The sequence below is a fragment of the Equus asinus genome, chromosome 12, assembly GCF_041296235.1.
Source record: "Equus asinus isolate D_3611 breed Donkey chromosome 12, EquAss-T2T_v2, whole genome shotgun sequence".
NCBI classification, from domain to species: domain Eukaryota; kingdom Metazoa; phylum Chordata; class Mammalia; order Perissodactyla; family Equidae; genus Equus; species Equus asinus.
This window is the reverse complement of record NC_091801.1, coordinates 46,617,205-46,640,404: the sequence shown is the minus strand read 5'-3', so window position 1 is coordinate 46,640,404 and position 23,200 is coordinate 46,617,205. Positions and strand designations below refer to the sequence as shown.

Genomic DNA, 23,200 nt, shown 5'->3' with positions numbered 1-23,200 from the left:
CCTCCTCTTTTTGCTGAGGAAGACTGGCCCTGAGCTAACATCCATGCCCATCTTCCTCTACTTTTACATATGGGACACCTACCACAGCATGGTTTTTGCCAATCCGTGCCATGTCCACACCCAGCATCTGAACCGGCAAACCCCGCGCCAACGAAATGGAACGCACTGCACTTAACCACTATGCCACTGGGCCAGCTCCTGTAGGGATCTTTTTAATCTCTTGTAACTATATTAAGTGCCCCCTTTTTATCTAATGTGCTTTATTTGGGCTTCTAATTTTTCTTTTAATCAGTCTTGCTATGAAGTTTATCCATTTTATTAATATTTTTAAAGAAATACTTTTTGGCTTTATCTTTTCTATAATATCTTTCCTTTCTTTATAAATTTCTGCTCTTATATTTATTATTTTCTCCAGTTCATTTATAAGGCACTTCTTTCTACTTTTAATGTTAAACTCTTTTATTTGCAAATGGCAGAACCCAACTCAAATTAGCTTAAGTGGAAAAAAGAGGAATTCACAGGCTCACGTAACAGGGAAGTCCAGAGAACAGTTGGTTTCAGGCATGCGCGCTCCAAAACCTCATGGCTCCGTCTGTCTCTTAGGGGAGATGACGCAGGCCCTGGCATACAGACTACCAGCGTACTAACCCCAGCAGAAAGACGCAATTACCTTATATCTCCGATAGGAGAGTCTCAGAGTAGGCTCTGACTGATCCAGCTTAGGTTAGAGGCCCATTCCTAAGCCAATCACTGTGGCCAGGAAATTAGATATTCTGGCCAGGCCGGGTATAAGGGGCACGGATAGACAGGTCATGACTTCAAACTCAAACTCTAGAATGAAAGAGCTGGAAATAAGATGCTGGTATCCAAGTTAATTGACTTGTAGTGGCTGGGTTGGGATTTTGAGTCGTCTTTCCACACTGAAGGGGAATCACTACATTTTCTTAAATATGAAAAGTAACATTTATTGCACGCTGGCCTTTCAAACACAGAAATAGCAATCTCGTTTAAGTGTGGTATCATTAGCTAAATGATCGTGAGATGTCTAAAAAGTCACCCATATTTTCCCTCTGTTGTCATATTCCTTCCCTTTGACGGTGTGTGATTTAAAGAAGTGTGTTTTTCTGAAGGACACGAGTCAAAAGTAATTTTATATCTTTTTATAGTAAAAATTCAGATTAAAAATATACTAAGAAAAGCTTTCAAACCCCTTATTATTGCTAATAATATATTTATTCAATCAAAATTGAATACTGAACCAGTAGTACAAAATAATTTTATAAAAATTTTGGCCACATATTTTCCCCTATAGCCAATTATATTAAGTTCTGAGGAAATTATCATAATTATATAAGAATAAAGAGCATTTGTCGTCAACAAATATTTACAGAATGCCAAATTTGTACTGGGCCCTGCATGGCACTTTTCCTGCCCTCTAAAGAGCTTACAATCTTTTCTTTACCATTTGGTCAGCAATTAGAAAACATTAAAAATAATTCCAAATAAAATAGCTTCAGTGCTTTTTCCTAAGACATCAAAAATTTATCTGTCATAAACTGTGATCAGCTAAGTGTTGATATGATTAGGCGTAGTTGCTCTCTCTACAGCACTAATCAATATTTACTAATATAGCAAGTATTACTGGAACATTCTCTATAACCTATTATCACCAATAGTTTCCGCTAAGGAAAATCCAGAAGTGCTGTGCTCAGTGGTTCAATAGACTTAAGTTCTATTAATAGTTGTGCTTTGGCTAACTTGTTATTGCAAGACTGAAAAAATAACAACAATCCCTCATATACATAAACATGATTTTTGACTGAATGAATTATGGGTAATATTTAGATTTTGTCTTTTAAAGTTTATATTTTCTGAAGTTTCTACAATGAACATGTTCATTTCATACTAAAAAAATGATTTTAATAAAAAAGGAATGTTTCCTTGCAATTATTACCTAAAAAAATCACTGTCACATTCAAGTACTTAGACAAAAGCAGTTATTTTTACCAAAAAACAAAACTCTGATATCTAGAAAACTTGAAGCAAATCCATACTGATCTACTAAGTAACTACTGGTTGAAATCAGCTATTAGTTTGTCCTCACACGGAACTGCTCTGAGTGTGGTGATGGAATTGCTCTGAGTGTGGTGATGGAACTGCTGAGTGTGGTGATGGAACTGCTCTGAGTGTGGTGATGGAACTGCTCTGAGTGTGATGATGGAACTGCTGAGTGTGGTGATGGAACTGCTCTGAGTGTGGTGATGGAACTGCTCTGAGTGTGACGGCTGGAAAAACCACCTTAGGGCTCTGTGACTTCCTGATGAGGCGCTGGGGCTGAAACTCCCTCCCCGACGCACAGCGCCTCCACAACAGTACTGCTGCAAACGGAGGCCTCTTCTCCTGTCACGGAGTAATTTTTTAAAAAGTGTTTGGAATTAGGGTCGCATAAATCCATTCAATATAACATGCATTACTTGTTTCATAGATTTATATGACAGCATGAATGATGTTTTGCTACAGTTACTTTTATTTTACTAGGAAGAAATTTGAGAACTATCTATATTTTACCAGGAAAAAAATGAGGCAGATTTCAAAACAAAATTAGTATCCCTAACTAGTTTGTTGGAACTTTTTTTCTGGAAACTGGTGAAGCTTGCAGATCTCTGTCCCCAATAGTGGATGGCAGTAGCATGTTTACTCACGTTAGCAGCACATTATTAAATTGAAAGGGCCATTTAGATTACTATAATGTAGACTGGCCCTTCTTCCACCTTCAGAAGTTGCTTAGGCCTGGCTTTGCGGTCTGGAGACTTCTTTCATGAGGCACAGGAATAATGGCATGGTTGTTATCTTGCAATATCTTAAATATTGCCCAATACGTTTGCTGGGCAGTATTACTCAAGAAAAGCTACAGGCCTTCAGTTAAACTCTATATGAATTAGTAATGCAGGGAGTTCCCTAACTTTTGTTGATAGTAACAAGGACTGAAAAGAGAAATTCCACACCTGTCGGCTGCTCTCTGAAATTACACTGATTCTGTTTCTGCAATTAAAACCTTGAGATCATAACCAAACACTTGTTAACTTTCTAAGCTCTAGGGAGGAGAGGAACTGACACAGTTTTAGATTAAATGACATTTTGTAAGCAAATGCTTTCAACTTTTCAGACACAGTCATGCCTTGCTATTTGGTGTGGGAGAGAAAAAAGAGGGTAAGAGTATTCTCCTTACAAATGTGTGTGGGCTACATGAATGGCTTTATGATATTCACATTGCTGGCATTTGTGAAAATATAGAATTGGGTCACGAAATTATCTTAATAAAAATGAGATGCTTATATTCGCTAACAAGCTATTGTATTTTCTGAAAGTATAGAAAGTACCAGAAATTGATACAAATTTCCAAAATTTTCTGAGAATAAATGATTTTAGTCATTAATGGAAAATAATGGGATTATAAACAATTCGAAAACTTCTATACTGCAACTATATAATAATGCTTCTTGAGGAACTGTTCTTTCAAGAATAAGTTCTGAAGGACCAGCTCCGTGGCCGAGTGGTTAAGTTCGCGTGCTCCGCTACGGCGGCCCAGGGTTCGGATCCTGGGTGCAGACATGGCACCGCTCGTCAGGCCACGTTGAGGTGGCGTCCCACATCCCACAACTAGAAGGACCTGCAACTAAGATATACAACTGTGTACAGGGGTGGTTTGGGGAGATAAAGCAGAAAAAAAAAAAAAGATTGGCAACAGTTGTTAGCCCAGGTGCCAATCTTTAAAAAAAAAAAAAAGTTCTGAATAGATCTCTTTAACATTTGTTAGAAATTTTTTTAAAAGATAATCCACACAACTGAAAATGGACCTTTATGCCTCTCAATTAAATGAATCCTACTATTTCCCTGCTTGATACAAACTACAATTCAAGTTTTTAAGGTATCATTCACATTTTACACTAAGCCCTGACACTTTCTACTTTCTAGATATCTGTATAAAAATACCTTTTGGTCAGGAAAAACACCTTTGTATTACAAAAAGTAGCTTGAAAGATAAGCTATATCAGTTCTGATTTATGTAACTTTTTGACCTAAAAATATTGCTGTCTTTGGAACTACAAAATATATAGCTTGTTACCGAGCTTGAGCAGCCTTGGCATGAAAATGTTAGTGTTACAAAAATTCACATTTTAAATGTATTCTTTTTTAATCAATTAAACATAAATGGGAATCCTTGGTATTTATTATTCATTTATTGATTCAACCAGTATTTATCAAGCACCTATCATGTTCCATTAAAGGAGCTAAATGGCTAAATTCAAAGATACATAAAGCAGTTCTTGCTCTCAATAAAATCACAATCCAGCTTCTTTACTCTGCAGAAAGGGTGATGTCATCTACTCAAGTAACTCCTCTTGTCTGCTTCAACTCTTTACAGTCAGAAACATAGACTAATATTAAAATCAGAATAACGATGACAATTCTTCCCTGTATCCTATAGTCTTGAAATCAATTACAGGTCATCTGAGTGGTCATTTTAATATAGAAGCTAAGGTAAAGGAGTCTAGTTAATTCATCTGGGCAGTTATCTTAAAAATATATTTTTACAAATAAGATAAATAAACCAAATGTTTCCAGAATATAATTCTATCCTGATATTCATAAACACAAGGCACTCAATGGTAGGCAAGATTGCTATCATTATTATTATTCACATAGAATCATTTACCAAAATCCCTTGGCAACTTTGGAAGGATTCTTGAAAAGTGACTTTCAAGAAAAGTGACTTTTTTTATCTATAAATGGTTTTGAAATCTTGATTTTTTAGCTCCTTTCCACTTCTAAAGCCTAATATTAAATCACAGTAATTGAAAAAGGAATAGGGCTCAAAGAATAGACTCCACATAGGCAACAAATCTAGGTTTTAATTCTTGCTGTTTGCTGCCTCTAAAGTATACTTAAAAGTCAATTAACTTTAAATATCTTTAATGTTAGTCCATAGGAGAATACCAATGGAAACACCTCACATAAGTGTAAAATCAACAGCATTTTGTTAACATATTAAACATACATGATAAATAAGGATCTATGGTAGCAGACAGACTTAAGGTGAGAAGGTAATTAGATGACATACTTTCCAAGGTTTCTACCAACTTTAAATTCTGTGATAGGAAAGAAATACTAGGTATAATCTGCCCTGTTTTTGTTGTTCATTCTTATTCCATCATAATTATAGCTGTGTGACTATTATCATGAGCTCCTTAAAATTTCCTAATTGCCTTCTCCAGCCACCTATACCTAAAGGTTTATAATTTCTTTTTAGGGTCTAATTAATTTTCTACACTGAATGGTCCCACTGCCACAATGAAGAGAACACCCACACACTCTTAAATGATCATAGACCCCAGTTGTTATTGGCTCCAGCTATTGTAGTTGTAAACGTATAACTATTCTAAGTAGCTAAGAAAACTGTTTACACCTTAGCAGTTTTATGGAGCAATGTAATCAAAAACATGATAACCACACTCCTTGTATAAAACATGCAGATGTTGAGAGATGAGATCTGTAACCACAAGCTTCACAACCAGTTTTCTGTCTTCTCCATTGTGATACGCTGTGTCTGTCTACCCTTCCGTCACCATATCTATCTATGTGGTTGCTGAGAGATCCACAGCTTCTCCTGTTTCTTCTTCTTTTGTTTCAGCCCCTTCAACTTTCTCATTCTCCATCTCTGTTTCCACCTTCTCTCCTGTCTCACCTGGAAACGTAACCAAAGGAGACATTAAGAGACACTCATTTAGCATTCACAGTCAAGTACCCCATAGCTGGTTTCCAATGGGGGTAGCTCTGAATCTAAACAGTAAGTTTCTCGGGTGTGTCAAGAAAGGTGATGGCCTTGGTTCTCTCAGATCCTCTGAATGGCCGATGTCAATAAACATCTCCATGTCTTGGCATTCTCTTATATGAAATCAGGATGCAGAATGACAAGAAATGACAGTAGCATATGTTACAAATAGAAAATCTAAATCAAAAGGTGGCCTAGGAGTGCCCAAAAACCTGTCTTGTTTGGCCATTGTGTTTAAAGAAAACAATCATTAAACATTTAAAGATTGTGAACATTGAAAAGTCTGGACATTGCACAGACAAATTTGTTTCCCTAGGAAGTCAGTTTTGGCAACATTGACCCCCACTCTCATGGGTGGAGCCAACAGGCAGCTGCCTGTTTTGACAGGACTGTGCTCCTGTTGACCGAGGTCCCGGGGCTCCCCACGACATTACATGTGCCCCTCGATTTACTCATTGTCATTATCCTAGGCCCTTAAGTCTGCTGAGTTCACCAACGCTGGTCTAACAAACACACGCTGTTACTTGATTCCCTGTTGTTATTCCCGGAGCACTTTCACACACCTTTGCTAAAGCCCTTACCTCAGTAGATGATGGTAATTTGTTTACATTCTGTCTTCCTCCCATCAGACTAAGAGCCCCTTGAGAACAGAGACTATCTCTTACTCCTTCTGTACCCCAGCACCTAGCATATCATTAGGCACTCAAAAACTGCAGCATTAATAAATGAATGAATTAAGAAACAGATGGATGAATGCTTCACTAAATTATACTATAGTGTGAAGCTAAAATTTACCAAAATGTAAATCATGACTCAGAAGACATGTTATTTTTTTTTTATTACAACTCCAAATAAAGAACAGTAAGAATATCACTTGTTTTACGTTGGTGAAGTACATTTAAAAAACACTATATGCAGGGGCCGCCCGGTGGCGTAGGGGTTGAGTTCGCACATTCCGCTTCTCAGCGGCCAGGGTTCGCCGGTTCGGATCCCGGTGCAGACATGGCATGGCTTGGCAAAAGCCACACTGTGGTAGGCGTCCCACATATAAAAAAAGTAGAGGAAGATGGGCATGGATGTTAGCTCAGGGCCAGTCTTCCTCAGCAAAAAGAGGAGGATTGGCAGTAGTTAGCTTAGGGCTGCTAATCTTCCTCAAAAAAAAAAAAAAAACACCATATGCCAAGACATAACACATTTTCTCTAGTCCTGTCATAAAAATAAAAAGACTGTGAGAGGACAGGAGCATACAGACAGTAATTTTCTAAGGATAAGATTGGCAAAGATGAAAATTATACTCTAAGATCTGTTATTTGTGTATTCTTTAATCAGAAGGTTAATTCCTCCACTAAACATATTTACTTTGGATCCTCATATCATACTTGGGGCCTGATGAAGAGTTAACTTGAAAAAATTCAGAAATTTTGACATGTTGCCCTCAATAGTCAAATCTATTCAACAGTGAAACTCTAGATTAAAAATTTGAACACAGACTACGCTTTAGAAAATTTTTGCTGGAAAGCCAAACGCCTGTTTCCCAGGTATGGAAGCCTTTTTGGTTTGGGTCAAATAAACTTCAACCACCTGAAACAGAGACTTCCATGACTGTGTGTCAGCCACCCCCTACCCCTAGAGATGATCTATGGAGCCCTTCTGAATCTTTGACAGCATAACTTTTACCTTCAATGTCTTGCTCCTCTTCATTAGTATGAATTTTCCTGACTATTTCCATATTTGTCCCTGTTTCTAGAATTCCTGCTGAATGCTCCATGCTTCTATTGATTCCTTCATATTGAATCTGTTCCATGTTTCCTGGACCTTCAGGAATTTTATGGAGTGAATCATTCTCTACAACTCTTTCCATAAGCTGACTTCTGTCCAATACTTCTGGCGTTTCATTCTCTGTGGGAATTGTTTCTAGAAGTCGGGACTGCTCATCTTTTCCCAGTGTTTCTTGAAGTTGCTGCTCTTCCACTCTTTTCACAAGCTGACTTCTGTTCAATACTTCCTGAGATTCATTCTTTCTGGGAATTGTTTCTAGAAGTTGAGACTGCTCGTCTTTTCCCAATGTTTCTTGAGGTTGCTGCTCTTCAGCTGTTTCCACAAGCTGACATCTTTCCAAAATTCCTGGAGATTCAGTCTCCTTAGGAACTGCTTCTGGGAGTTGGAACTGTTCATCCTTTCCCTTTGCTTCTTGAGGTTGTGGCTCTCTCACTGCTTCCGGAGGCGGAGTTTTCTCAGCTGTTCCTAGAGGTGTCATCTGTCCAGCAGTCTGTGGATCCTCAGTACCTCCCATTGCTCCAGGAGAGTCCCTCTCTCCTGCTTCCCTCAAAGGCTGATGATTGGCTTCTGCTCCTAAAGGTTCAGGCTCAGCATTTCCTTTTAAAGCCTGAGCTTCTGTTAGTACTTCCACATTTTTCTTCTTTTCTTCTACTCCTGAAGTATCATCTTTGCCACCTGGCTGAGGTGGCTCAGACTCCTTGGGTCCCTCTAGAGGCTGAGTCTTCTCTGTGGATCCGGGTTGGTCTGCAGCATCCTTTGCCAGGGGCTCTCCATGGAGGAATTTAACACCGTTCGCTGTAGACACTGCTGAAATCTTCAGCTTTTGTAATGGAGGAAGGCTTTCCTTTTGTACTTCGCTATAAAAAGTAGGCTCTCTTCCCAGTGTGTGTGCTTTTGGTTGGGCAAGGCAGGACTCACTTTCTTCTGTGGTGGAAAAATACATATTTGAAGTTACTTTTTGATCGTTCATTTGAAAAATAAAAAGAAAAGAAAAAATACAAATTGTTGTTTAGTTTCTATCTTGAGAAAGTGTATTGCTATCAGAAGTAGATTTAACAGTTCAAGACAGTTCTGCATACAATTGAGTACAGAAAGGCCATACCATGACCCTAACACTCTCTAAGTCAAATCTCTCACTGTCTTCAGCTCACACAGCTCATCTTAAACATTAAGGTCCTCCAAAACCACAGTTTTTTTCCTGTTTTCTCCTTGTGCACCTTCTCAGGGCCCCTGTCCCATATTCTAATTTAGCACATTTGTTTTCTCAAGTTCTTTTCTCTGTCCCTCTCTTTCTCCTCCTTAGACTAGTAGAAGATTTCACAGTGTGTGGTCCTTGGACTGCTTGAGAGGTCTTTCTTTCCTTCTAAAGCTGATGGCCCTTGTATGTACCCCTATGTTCACTGCAGCATTATGCACAATAGCCAAGACTTCGAAGCAACGTAGGTGCCCATCAAGGGACAAATGGATAAACATATGGTATATATACACAATGGAATATTACTCAGCCATAAAAAAGATGAAATCTTGCCATTTGCGACAGCATGGATGGACCTTGAGGGTATTAGGCTAAGTGAAATAAGCCAGAGGAAAAAAGTCAAATACTGTATGATCTCACTCATAAATAGTAGATGAAAACAACAACAAACAAACACATAGAGACAGAGATTGGACTGATGGTTACCAGAGAGGAAGGGGGGAGGGAGGAGGGCAAAAGGGCTGATTAGGCTCACATGTGAGGTGATGGATGGTAATTAGTCTATGGGTTGTGAACATGATGTAATCCACACAAAAATCGAAATATAACAATGCACACCTGAAATTTATGTAATGCTATAAACCAATGTTACCTCAATAATAAATAAATAAATAAATAAATAAAGCAGATGGCCCTCAGTGAAAGGAAAAGGGCAGATAAGCCCCATTAGATAAAGACGAAGATGTCTGGGGAGGAAAGTGGCAGGGACAGTTCAGCCTGAGTTTCATTTCATTTAGGGGGCATAGTGGGAAAGAACTCAAGAGATCCTTGGGAAACGTGCACTTTAATTCCAGCTCCTTCTCCAACGAGGTGACCTTGGGAACTTAGCTCCCAAAGATCTCATCTGTAAAATGGCAGTGAATCGCTCTCTCCTGCCTCTCTCAGAGTTGCATGAGGCATCATATCACATTAAATAAGGAATGCGAAAGTGCTCTGGACAGTTTAAGATAAGCAACTTGGCAACATGTTTCTACTCTGACCCAGTGATCCTACTTCTAAAAGCATAAACGTCAGGAAAATGCTTTGGGGAAAAGTATATCATCCCAGTATTCTTTATAATAGCAAAAGCTGGAAAAGAACTTAAAAGTCTAATAATTTGGGGGAATGATAAATATTCCACTGGATGGAATGAAAAAAATATGATAATGAAGACCACATGCTAAAATAAGAAAATAATTATGATATAATAAGTTAAAAAATCAGCATTCACAGTTGGGTTGATCAAATGAAATAATGCATAAAAGGGTTTTCTGGTACAAGGTCTGCTGTGTAACTAAGTGCTCAATAAGCTAGCTATAATTTTATATACGGAATGATTACAGCAATGTGGATAGAAAGGAAGAGGGGAGGAAGGAAAAGAGGAAAAACAAATCACAAATAAAGGGGGAAAATGCTGGAAGAAAATAAGTCAACATATTAAAATGGTCTTTAGGTGATATATTTCCTCTTCCACCTTCTTTTCCCAAAGATTTTTTTCTTGATCTTTTTTCCCTAAATTACCCCTCCACCCCTGTTATAAATGCATATGGTTTAAAGAGTTATCTGCCTATCTAATGTAAGTTAAGATATACCACTAACACTCAGGTCTCCTCTCCCATTTCCCCTTCTCCAGGAGCAAATATTTTCATTCTTTTAGCTTTTTTGAAGGGATATTTTTTTCTATATCTCTAAGTGAATTGCTACTTCATGATTTTTCAGTTTGGGCATTTGATTTAACTCCCACTATGGAAAATAAAGACAGTTCTTTTTTCTCCAGTTCTATCATCCCCTCTGCTCTCCCATTACACATGCACATTCCCTTTCCATTCAGTAGTTGCATATTAGTAATGGTTTAAAAAAGTAATCATATCGTAATCTGAGTTATAGCAATATTCAGTTATATGTACAGATAATGAATACGTCTGCTAGGAAGAACTGAGCCATATAGTAAGTTATTATTTTGTGTAAATACTTTTCTGTTCTTCCCTGAACTAATTGCCATAGTTATTCACTTGCTTAGTTTATATATTATTATTAATTCAACTCACTGCCTATTGTTTCTCTTTTTAATACATTCATTCATACCAAATAGTTTCCCACACTGCCTGTGGGACTGTGTTTGAATCTCCCAGTGGAGAGGAATTAGAGCCTGAGTCTGGAGAAGCAGGGCTTAGGAAGAATTTTGTGAAATGCAGGGCACAGGCTGTGGGCCCCAGGGGGTCTATATGAAAGAATTGGGAGGAGGGCTATCCTTCAGTTCCCTCTCTGGCCTCACCACGAATGAAGCCTTCAAATTAACAGCACGTAAGGCAACTTAAAAGTGATTTCTCAGGTCTACAAAGAAATTCATTATGACAAGACAATTCATTTAGATATCACACAAAGGATGTTCTGGTGATGGTTGCCATAGGGAATTAGCAAGGAAATGAGTTAATATACTAATCACATCTGTCAAATTATATTTTCTGGTAAAATAACTACTACAGTAATTAGTACTGTCAGTTAAATGAGATGAATGATTTTCATCCAGCTGTGCCAGCTGTGGGTGCATTCTAAAGGCATCGCTCTTCCAGAGCAGAAAGCTGTGGGAAAAAAAATGTCAAAACACCCAAATTATAGCCACTCGATTCTATATTTTGAAAAGTATATCATTCTATGAGTCTAAGTCAAGTTTTTTCCCCAAAACCAAAAGCTTTGTGAACACTTATTTATCCACAAATGGTGTCATAAGTGTCCCAAGGGATCTATTGATTTTTGCCATAAACATTTATGCCCATGATCACAGTACCAATTTTCAGTCTTACGTACTTTTCCAAATCTTAGTGGTATATGTGTAGTAGGCAAATGTCCTCAACATATAATATTTTTATAGCACAACCTGAAAATAGTCAACCAAGCTGGGAAATATTACAAAAGAATATCACTGTCTCTAACATTTTTCTAGGGTAGACCAAAGGCCCAAAGGAGATAAAACATCTTTAAAATGATCACACTCAAAAAAATAGAGAAAATGCTAGAAGTGTAGTGATACATTCATTTTGTAATTTATACTGATTCACCGCACTCTGACTAAATTTTGAAATGAATGTATTTTGGAGGTAATAGCTCCTAATTAATTGCTCAAAAGTTCTTTTTCCTATGTGATAGAGGAAAGCAATCTGCTCTAAAAGGGAGGACAGAGATCTTATGACCTTGAAAATGACAACTTTAATGAGGTGGGTTTGAATCCTGGTTCCTCCGCTTACTAGCCTTATTAAGACTCGTTGTGCTTCAGTTTCATCACCTGTAGAGTGAGAAGAGTATGAGCAGAGGATTACATGAGTTAATACCTTGAAAGCACTAGCACAGTGACTGGAATCCACTAAGTGACAATCAATGTTAGCCATCACTAGTATTAAACTTTGATTTAATAGAATCTTGACGGCCCTAGCAAGGAAGAGATTGTGGTGGACAAACAGAAAAGTAAGGTAATTCCTTTCATCCTAATACTAGTACCTTTCTCTGAGCCTATTCAGAATAGAAGAAAGATCAGAGTAAATAAATGAAAAGGTTGGAAAACAAATGGTTCTTTCAAACCCTCTCTCAGACAACACAACAATCAAGTCTACAATTACCACTAAAACTTCCTTTCAGGCACCAGATTTCATACCCTTCAGAATGTTTTATCCTTGAGCTGCTGAGGGAAGTATAATTTTTGGATTCATGTGACCTCCCTCTTCAGCTGCAGCAGGGCATTCCGGGCGGTTCTGATGTTAGATGTGAATCCTGATTCCCACATTTGCTTAACTGTGCAATCTAGACAAGTTGCTAACCTCTCTGGACCTCAGTTTCCTTATCTGTAAAGTGAGGTTATTATGTTTGCCTTTCTGGCTTGCTGGGAGAATTGACTGAGGTGATAATATGTGTAATTACCTAACATGGTGTGTGACATGAGAAGGTACTCAGTAAACAGTGATACAACATGCGAGTTTCTCACTCCACAGGGGTGCCCTGTGGAAGGGGTGATGGAGAGCTGAACCCCAGCCGGTCTGCACCCGCAAGGCTGCATGTATTAGGGGTGGGGAGGGCTCCTTTTCCTAATTCCACAAAGGTCCATTGTGGGTCAGCAGTGGCCCTGTAAATAAATTATAGTTGACTTAGCAACAGAAGGAATGAACCACAACATTAAAGGACTTGGGTAAATAATCCCCTAAATGTTACCAAGTTGTAGATGTTGACCTATAAAATTCTGTTTTTACCATGATAAGGTTTACAACATAATTGTTGATAGATAACAGAATAGTATCCATAATGTCAGCCATGATTTGACTCGACTTGACTGGTATTAATAAAAGCTACTGATAGTGTTTATACAAATACGTTTCATTCTGTTTGTTGGCTTTGATTTCATTTATTTCCCAAGTGCCTACTATATGCCAGCTCTGGGCTGAGCACAGGGTTACAGCAGTTAACAAGGAAGACCTGGTCTCTGCTATCCTAGAGTTTACTGTCTACAGGGAAATTCAAATAACAGCTACTTTGCTCATTAAATACAACTTGTTACCTATTCATTACCTCTTACATGCTCTCCACATGATCTCCACGTGCTCTGTCCACGTTTTTGTGAATCCCCACACACCTCCTTGAGGTAGAGGAAGGTACTACATCATTTCTTCCAGTACACTAACGTGAAAAGCAGAACGTTTGTCCACAAACAGGACACATTCTATGTGTAATCTATATTATTATGTAATAAATATTGTGGACAGATGCATTGTTCCCACATCTGAAGTTGTTTAAAGATGTGTCTGTTTTCTGAACCCTACATTTTATCAAATCATACACTACTCTGGGCCTAATCCTTTGGGGCTCATTATCTCTCTTGATTCTGTTGTAAGTCGATCCATGCACAAATTTGTTGTGACAGCTGAACGAATAGAACCTTGTTGCCAGCACCGTTGGGATAGGCACACAAAGAAATTAAATACTAGGCAACATTACAGAAGGGATTAGAACTAGAGCTAACATACCTGAAATTCACATTATGGTGGAAGCTTTTCAACTCAATTCATTACCCTAATGAGAAATGAAGTTTCTACCCAGCAAGGAGAAAGACTTGAGGTCAATATTTGCTATCTCATGGCTATGACATATCAAACATTCCAAAGACTTCATTGGCCTGTCTGCCGGGTTTTATAGAGAATCAGTGAGAAACGGGCATGCTGGTATTTTCCCTTGCTGCTACCATATCTAGGTTCTTGTAGCCTTTGAGCTCTTGGAACCAGGGGATACAGCATGCATACACTCCAAGGGAACAGTCTGCTCATCTTCCTTCTCATTTTCTTACTTTGCTTTCTCCTAAATTCCATTCTATCATCTATCCATCCATCCAACAAACATTTGTGGAACTAATAGTCGTGCTATTCCAGATGTTTTTGCTCTTTCCTTATATCAAAGTAGCTAAAAATACTGTCTTTGTGTTCCATGGCATAAATGGTAATCCTCAAATGTGCATTCCATCATTCGGTAGACGTTTACAAGGCATTCATTTTAGAGAGGTGAACTTAAGGAATATCCCATGTAACTGAAGTATGAAACTATCAGCCAAAAAACGCTTATAGAGGGCAAATAAAAATCAGACAAACCACTTTCCTTTTTTAGTAGAACTACCTGAATTTACATATCCAAAAATAGTTTTTGACTGTTACAAAGTAAACTCAATACAGTTTGAAAGTAAACCTAATTTTGAAGTTTAACTACAGAGAAACAAGAATATGTAGTTGGAAAGACATTTCTGGAACACTTGATAAGCACACATGGAGATGTGGGGCTCCTGCCTAGAGAAGAAGCTGACATTTAACAGCTACAGAGCCAGTCGGTCATCAAGCTGTGACAAATAATCACCTCCTTCAGACATGATTTTCCAATTTCATTGTCTTTGATTACTTTTGGAGTCCTATAACACAAAGTTTTACTTCAAAAAAGCTATTGCATAAAACATCATTTTTAAAATTATCAACAGTATTTGCCACTAAAAAAGACAGTTTCATTGATTGATGGTCATTATTGGCACATGGGGATCCAACATTTGGGCAGAAATCTAGTCTACAAAATCAAAGGCATCTCAATGAACAAGGAAGAGGAGAGAGAAAGTGAAGATTATGTCTTTGATATATCCAAATTGTGTCCCTTCACCAACCTAACCAGGCCTTGCGCGCCTTGCTTCTCTAGGAGGAGCATCAGTGGCTAACACTTATTGAGGGACCTTGCCTACAGCTTTACACGAATTATCTCATTCAATCTTCCCAGCAACTCCACAGGGTAGGTCCATTATTATCCCCATTATACAGCAGAGGAAATTATGGCACAGAAAGATTAAGAGCTTTATCTAGAAAAGGCACACAGCTCGTGAGTGGCAGAGCTCAGATTCAAGCCCAAGGAAGTTTGGTTCCACCTTTTAAAGATATAGGTAAATTTCAGGCAAATTGTGGTCCCAGAACCTGCACCATCAGCATTACTTGGGAGTTGCTTTTCATTTTTCCTTTTTTTAATGCTGACTTACAGGCCCCACACCAGATCCACTGTTATTTTAACAAGATCCCCAGATTGTTAGATTATCTATGGCAGCATTCTGGGGTCACTAGGGAAAGGCATAAAGGAGCCGGTTAGAAGAAACAAAAGTGGATGCTGAACACAGAGAACTGTTGGTTGTAGGTATCCCTCATTCTCCACAGGTATTGCTGCCCATCTTCAAACATCTGATGTTGTCTTCGTCGTCATGCTAGCACACCACAATCAGCATGAGAGATAAGGTGAGTATATTGATTTAGCAATGAACCAAGGGACTGAGCTGGTCTAAGCGAGCTCCTCACTGGAGAGGGAGATTTTTCTCAAGCTTCCTTCATTTCAGAGAACTGGCTGGGTTTGGAAGCCTCCACCTTAGCTAAGTAAGGAAAAAGAAGTCTTCTAATTTCTCATATAAAGTTAAGGTTAATACTTGCTCTGCCTTGCACTCTCAGAGCTGTGAGCAAGTGGCTACACCAATGGGAGTTGGCTGTTTTCCTGGCTCGGTCACTGTGCCCATGCCTGATTTGGTCAGGGTGCAATATACAAAGGCCTATGGCCAAGAGCAGGTGTCTGTGCTTGAGAAGTGAGTATTCCTATTAACAGTTAGCAAATTTGTGACTCGGATGGAATACTTAAATTTTCCAACAGAAGAGTCATAGTCACCTCAGACATTTGGGCCTCCGGTGCGGGTGGTTAGTGCACGGAGAGCCCCCAGTACTAGAAAGAGCAGTGGTCCAAACAAGGAGGAGTGTGATCCCAGGTCTTTCGGCTAACTGCTGCTACTACTCTCTCAGATTAGGGATCCACACGCAATTCAGATGACTTTGCTGCCATGGTTAGGAAATAGTATAGATCACATTGAAGGAAGTGGGGTTTTTTTTCCCCAGAATGAAAAGCCACTTGTAACAAAGCAGAAGTCTTCCTCTCACAGTCCTATGATCTTTGAGGCCAGCGCTGGGCTTCTGGCAGAGATATTTAAAAAGTGAATTGAATGAGTTTCTTTTCTTCATAAAACAGAGCCTAAGAATAAGCTTCAATCTAGTAAGAAACAAGTTTGACCAAGAGTCAGGGAAATGATTAAACTAGACGATTTCAATCCATTTAAACTATAAAACAAAAATCTATACTCTCCCTTCATCAAGATTCAGAGTCTCCAAAAGGAGTATTAGAGAAGTTTAGAAGACAGTGAAGTCATATTGAGAACATGTGTCCTTCATAAGACGTGATGAGAAGGGTACTTTACCTCTGTGATCTTCCTCCCTAAAACCCACAACCCCCATAGCATCATAAGAAAAACCTCAGACAAATCCTAATTGAGGGACAGTTCACAAAATACCTAACCAGTACTCCTCGAAACTATCAACGTCATCAAAAACAGGTCTGAGAAATTGTCGTAGTCAAGAGGAGCTTAAGGAGACATGACAACTAAATGTATTGTGGCATCCTAGAAGGGATTCTGGAACAAAAATAAGACATTAAAGAAAAACTAAGGAAATATGAATAAAGTATGGACTTTGGTTACTAATAATGTACCAGTATTGGTTCATTAATTGTGACAAATATACCCTACTAATGTAAAATGTTAATAGGGGAAAGTGGGTGTGGGATATATGGGAATTCTCTATATTATTTTCATAATTTTTCTGTAAATCCAAAGCTATTCTAAAATAAAGTTTATTTTTTAAAAATTATAGTAGCAAAAGCACAAGAGCAAGTAATCTAGCAAAATAAGATCTGGTAGTCCTAGAATAATTGTTTCATTAACTTCAGCCATCTGCATACCACTTTTATGATTTTAAAATATTTTTGTAACATGTGCTATTACTGACAATATTTTTCTCATTTTCCTTTAACAAATTTACTAAAAAGAAAAGAATTCAGGAAATCAACAAATTCAGAGATCTAGAACTTGATCTAGAAAAACCCACAAAACTTGATCTTGGAAAAGCAATAAAGAAAAACTGAGATTTACTAAAACTGATATTAATGACAAATAATTTATATTGAGGACTTACAAGATAATATTCTAGGCCAGGGGTCAGCAATTTTTTCTGTAAAGGGACAGAGAGTAAATACTTTCAGCTTTGCTGGGCATAGGGTCACTATTGCAACTATTCAACTCTGTCATCGTGGTGTGAAAGCAGCCATAGACAATATGTAAATGAACAGGCATGTCTGTGTTCCAATAATACTTTATTTACAAACACACGTAGTGGGCTGGATTTGACCAGCAGGCCAATTTGCCAATCGCTGTTCTAGGCAATATTTAGGCTACATTCTAGGTGCATTATATGTATTAACTCATTTATCCTTCAAAACAACTCTATGAAATAGGTACTATTGTTAATCCTTTTTTATAGATGAAGTCACTGAGGCATAAAGAGGTTGAGTGGCTCAAAGTCACATAACTAATAAATGATCCTCAACCAGGATTTGAACCAGACAGTCTAACTCCAGACCCACCTTCTTAATAGCACTACACTGTCTCTCAGTATATTGAAATTCTCTCTCTATCTCTCTCTGTCTCACACACACATTAATCTGAGCTGTACAGGTAATCAGAGCCTCTCATAACCATCTGGTCTGCAGAGACTACTCCAGGGCAAACAAAGGAAAAGGAAATTAGCCAAAGGAAACTCTGTGGTTGCTATAGTCTTAGAAAAATCGAAAAGGGTAAGAATAGACAAAAAAATCAAGAAAGTGTTCCTTAACATTGCCAATGACAGGGAGGGAAAGAAAGATGCAAGAAGGATGGTTTGGGGAGGACGTTTCAACAGGGGTCCTTGCTGGGGGCTAAAGGCAGATGTTCTCTCTCGGTAAGAAAAACTACTAGTGAAAATGATAGAGCAGTTGGAACGCATATCCCAGTGTGTCATGGCACACAGAGAATATGATATTTGTGCAGCACACTAAAGCAGATGGAGGAAGCTGCATCTGGAATGCTCAGGCTATCCAGACCCTGCCTGGCTGCCCTTTATAAAGGCTGGGAGAAACGCTGGCACACTGCAACCCCGTCTCACAGGCTGGGAAGCTCTGATACATACAAAGGGACAAATATATTTCTGTCACTGTAAATAAACCAGAGCAGCATTAGTTAGGCAAGGTTGACATGATAATAATGATAGATGAAATCAGGGCATTCTGCAAAGTGTGGAATGTTCTCATCCTGCAGGGACCATTTAGGACTAGGTTCTAAAGGCAAGCTGCTGAAGAGAGCAGAAAGGGCCTTTTCACTGAATGTAAAGATAAATATGTAACAGGCTTAAAAAAGTGTTGTCCCCCAATGGGAAACTCCTGATGAAGAGAGCAGACAATTAACTGGTAGACAAAAAAAAAAAACACTTGGTTTGATGTACATCCTTATGACTGTCGAGGGAGGAAGTAGATCTCTTTAGTGGAGAGGAGGAAGGTCAATCACTGAGAGGAAGGGACCTGAGTGGAAAGGACCTGGGGTAGAGGCATCTAGAACAGCTGCAAAGCAGCCAGCAAAGGCCTGGGGCTCAGGTCACAGACAATGATTATTGAGCAGCCTCTTGAGCATGAGTGATTTCAATCTTTGACCTATGAGGTCAAGTTCATTTGACCTCTATGTATCTTAGATGATGTTCATTGGTGCTATTTTGCCGTCCACTTTGAATCATACTGCCATGGCCACAGAGTATATGCTATGTAAATGAAATGTGACTTTTGGTGACCTGGAAAGTAGACAAATAGGGCAGAGATGTCATCTTCCTTCATGCATCTTCTTGCATATCGGGCAAAGATGTCATGACGCTTCTTGCATCTTGACTTTCTTACTTAATGTACATTGGGACACTTCACTTATCTCAACTAGTCTAATATGATGTACCCATCTCAAAGAAAATTAAAGTCATACAGATTTGAACGTTGAAAAGTGTCCAATATGAATAAACATCATGTTATCAGGTCTTGAGGTCTTTTGTCTTGTCAGAAAAGCCAGACTAGAGGAGAGGCCAAAGGGACTGTGGGGTATGTAGTCTGAGAAAAGAGGGTCATAGGTGTGGGGCTACAGCCACTCAGTCACCACAGCCCAGCCCAGTTTTCCTAGGGACCTCACAGCCCCTTGGGCCCTTCCATGGGGAAGAAAGTGGTGTCAGCTGAACTTGCTCCTGTGACATGAGTTGTCCTGTCTTTTCTCTGCCTATTTCCAATGACCACCCCCTGTTTCTCAGCACTAGAATTACCTGGCTTATTTCATTCATCTCCAGAAGCATAAATCCCATAGAGTTTTAGCTGCTAACTACAATGTAGGGTTTGTTTTTTTTTTTCAATCTTTGTCCTTAAAGGATAAACCCTGACACTCTTGAATATATACAGAAGAATGAACTCTAGAGCCTGATGGCAGTTCCCAAGGAGAGATTCAAAGAATGTGAAAAACAGCAACAGCCCTGGAGGTAAAGAAGCTTCTGAGGTCATTATGGTACTTTCCCGACATTAACACTCACTTGGAGAGCTATAGTCTGGTATTTTGCATTTTAAAAGAAATCATTATGTAGTACTACCTATACTTATACATACCAGGATTCGAAGCCTGGTCAAGTTTGATGTTTTTCATCAGCTTTGGTGAGCCTTTCAGTAACCCCACAAGTATTAGGCTTTTATTTTAAACTTGATGTTGTAAAACATTAACATAGAAGCAAAACTGTACACGTGAGCTGGATGTGTGTGAACCTTACAGAAGCATGATTTCACAGAAGACAAGAAAGCTTTGTTGTGCTGTGTTGACCTTTAATGGTGAGACTAGGAGACCCTCTTTACAACCCAACTCTCTCTTCCTGAACCCAACAACTTGGCCAAGGTTGCCTTCCAGTTTCCTTCATTCCCTGGGTGCTGAATCCTACTTTCCCTCTGCTTTTCTAAGTAGTAATCTCATCCCCCTGAATCCCTGTCTCTGTCAATCCATCCATTCATCCCCCCACCCACTCAACGGATACGGATTGCATTTCTCCTATGTGAAGGTTACACAACAAGTTCTGGCAGAACTGGGACTAGACCCCAGATGGAATAGGAGTTTGCGAAAAGAGCAAGGGCTACAGAGTCATACAAATTGGGCTGAAGCCCCAGCTCCATCACTTACCAGCTCGAGACCTTACAAAAGTTACTTTTCCTCACTAAGCTTCAGTTTTCTCACTATATTTGGTGATACTAATAGTTGCTTTATAAGGCTCTTGTCAGGATTAAATGAGATCATGGACTAAAGTACCTGGAACAAAGTGGGTGCTCCTACCTTGTCTGCTGACTTCTGCTCCATGCCCATGTTTTGCTGCAGCTTCACTAATATTGGAAAGCCTTCAATTCTAGAAAAAGGTTTATTGTATTTTTGATGAGAGTATAAATTGGTACAACCCTATGGAAGGCATTTAGGCAGTTATTTATCAAAACTATAAATGCACTTACCCTTTGACCTAGAAATGCCATCTCTGGGAAACTGTCCTACAGATATCCAAAATGACTCAAAATGATGTAGGTATAAAGGAATTCATTGCAACCTTGTTTGCAACAGGAAAAGACTGAAAACAAATAGAATGTCCCTCAATAGGAGACTGGTTAAATAAATCACACAATGGATTATTAAGCAAGGGTAAAAAGGAGAAAGAAGTTCTCTGTATATCATTATAGAAAGATCTCCATATTGTTAGGTGAAAAAAACAAGGTGAAGAGTAGTGGGTATAACACACTACATTTTATGAATAAGAATGGGAAAAGTAAATAGTATTTGCAATGTATAAAGAAACCCTGGAAGAATACACACAAAAAAGTATTTACCCATGAGTGTGACTGGAACTAAGCAGATGGGAATGGGGTGGGAGGTGTACTTTTCACTGCATGCATTTTTCAAATGTTTTCAAATTTTTCAACCACATATGGATTTCTTACATTCCATTTTAATTAGCTATATATAATAACCAGATCTACCGCAGACTTACTGTGCATTCTCTGTGGGTCCAGCTCTAGATGGGACACAAAGACATACAAGACTCAGTCCAGGAACAAGACAAGGGTACCCACTCTCACCACTCCTCTTCAACATAGTACTGGAGGTATTGGCCAGAACAATTAGGTGAGAAAAAGAAAGAAAAGGTATCCCAGTTGGCAAGGAAGAAGTGAAACTCTCAATGTTTGCAGATGATGTGATTCTATATACAGAAAACCGTAAAGAATCCACCAGAAAACTACAATAAACAACTACTGCAAAGTTGCAGACTACAAAATCAGCTTACAAAAATCAGTTGCATTTCTATACACTAATAACAAACTAGCAGAAAGAGAACTCAAGAATACCATTCCATTTACAATCACAACAGAAAGAATAAAATATCTACAAATAAGTTTAACCAAGGAGGTGAAAGTCCTATAAACGAAAACTCTAAGACGTTATTGAAAGAAATTGAAGAAGACATAAAGAAATGGAAAGATATTCCATGCACATGGATTGGAAGAATAAATATAGTTAAAATGTCCATATTACCTAAAGCAATCTACAGATTCAATGCACCAGAATCCCAGTGATATTCCTTAAGTAAATAGAACAAAGAATCCTAAAACTTATATGAAACAACAAAAGACCCTGAAAAAAAAAAAGACTCAGTCCAGAGACTTCTAGCATTGAAAAGAAAGAAATCCCATTTATACAATATCTGTATGCAAGAAAAGCCTATAAAAATTCATTTTAATGTTAATGATGTTTGTTCCTCAATTACAAAAGAAAAATGTTTTTCTATTTAGGACTGAAATGTCAATGTGTGAAAATATTGGTTGAAGACTGAAGCTGTCTCCACAGTACAAAGAACAATTCACTCAACTGTGTGAAATTCAAGCCTCATCCTATTGCCTAGGCAGCATGGACTCCAAGTAGCTAATGAGAGTTCAGGTGAGAACAAACACATGGTTATAGCTGTCCGTGGAAATGTACACATTAACCTAGCAATGAATTTTTCAATAATGCCCATCTGTTTACTTTGTCCATATTGGTGCTTAAGCTATAAAATCTCAGGAAGAAGACTGCCAGAAATGGATGGCATTTATATTAGGAAAGAGCAAAGGTGTGATTACATTTATAAGCAGGGGGCTGGTAGCAATGGGAGGAGAGTTTGGATGCCAAAAGTCTAGAAACTGTTGGGTCCATTAAAGTCTGTGAAGTCAACAAAAGCTGTGTTCAAATTCCATCAGATCCTCAGGGCACTGAAAAGAACAGAAATTGTCCCAATATTTAGAACTTGCTTCCAAAAACACATGAAATTCCAAACTCAATTGGTCTAATAGTCTTTTTGGAAAGAAAAGCCTCTTTCTTCACACATTTCAGGACTTTCAGTAAAAATCTACATGTGATTACCAAGTGCCAGGCATTGTTCTACACTTTGAGTAGCACTGGATAATTATTTACAACCAGGGCCAGTCTCCACCTCTGTCCCCGCCTCCCCCTCCACACACAGCTCTTTCTCAAGCCATGGGTCTTTGGGGGGATTCAGCATCTGATAGGTTAGAACACACGTCTCCACCAGATCAATAGAATGGATTTTCCTATTCAGCCTATTGGCTACCTAATCAGTAGCTAATATCTGATTTAAATTTGAGTCCAGAAAATAAGTACCTTTATATTTTAATGCTACAACCTTTTAAAGCCATAAGAGATCTTAGAGGTAATCTAGTCCAACCCATTATTTTATGATTCTTTTGCTTGTAGGCTAATATTGCATAGTATATAACAGTTCTTAAGCCAGTTACAGAAAATTGTTAGGTGGAACTGTCAACATAAATTCAGTCTACGGGCTAGTTGATGTATTTTA

At 38.5% G+C, this 23,200-nt stretch overlaps 1 protein-coding gene across 2 annotated transcripts in view; it reads right to left on the bottom strand.

Moving 5' to 3' along the window:
* Window positions 1-4,178: 4,178 nt before the first annotated feature.
* ERICH5 (glutamate rich 5) overlaps window positions 4,179-23,200 on the bottom strand; it is a 31,434-nt gene continuing 12,412 nt past the window's right edge. For both annotated transcript variants that reach the window (XM_044743934.2, XM_014847776.3), the window contains exons 2-3: window positions 7,511-8,536; window positions 4,179-5,746 (exon numbers count right to left, since the gene is read on the bottom strand). In XM_044743934.2, the coding sequence (XP_044599869.1) occupies window positions 5,637-5,746; window positions 7,511-8,536 (1,136 nt within the window). In that variant the 3' untranslated portion in view covers window positions 4,179-5,636. The remainder of the gene's footprint in view (window positions 5,747-7,510; window positions 8,537-23,200) is intronic.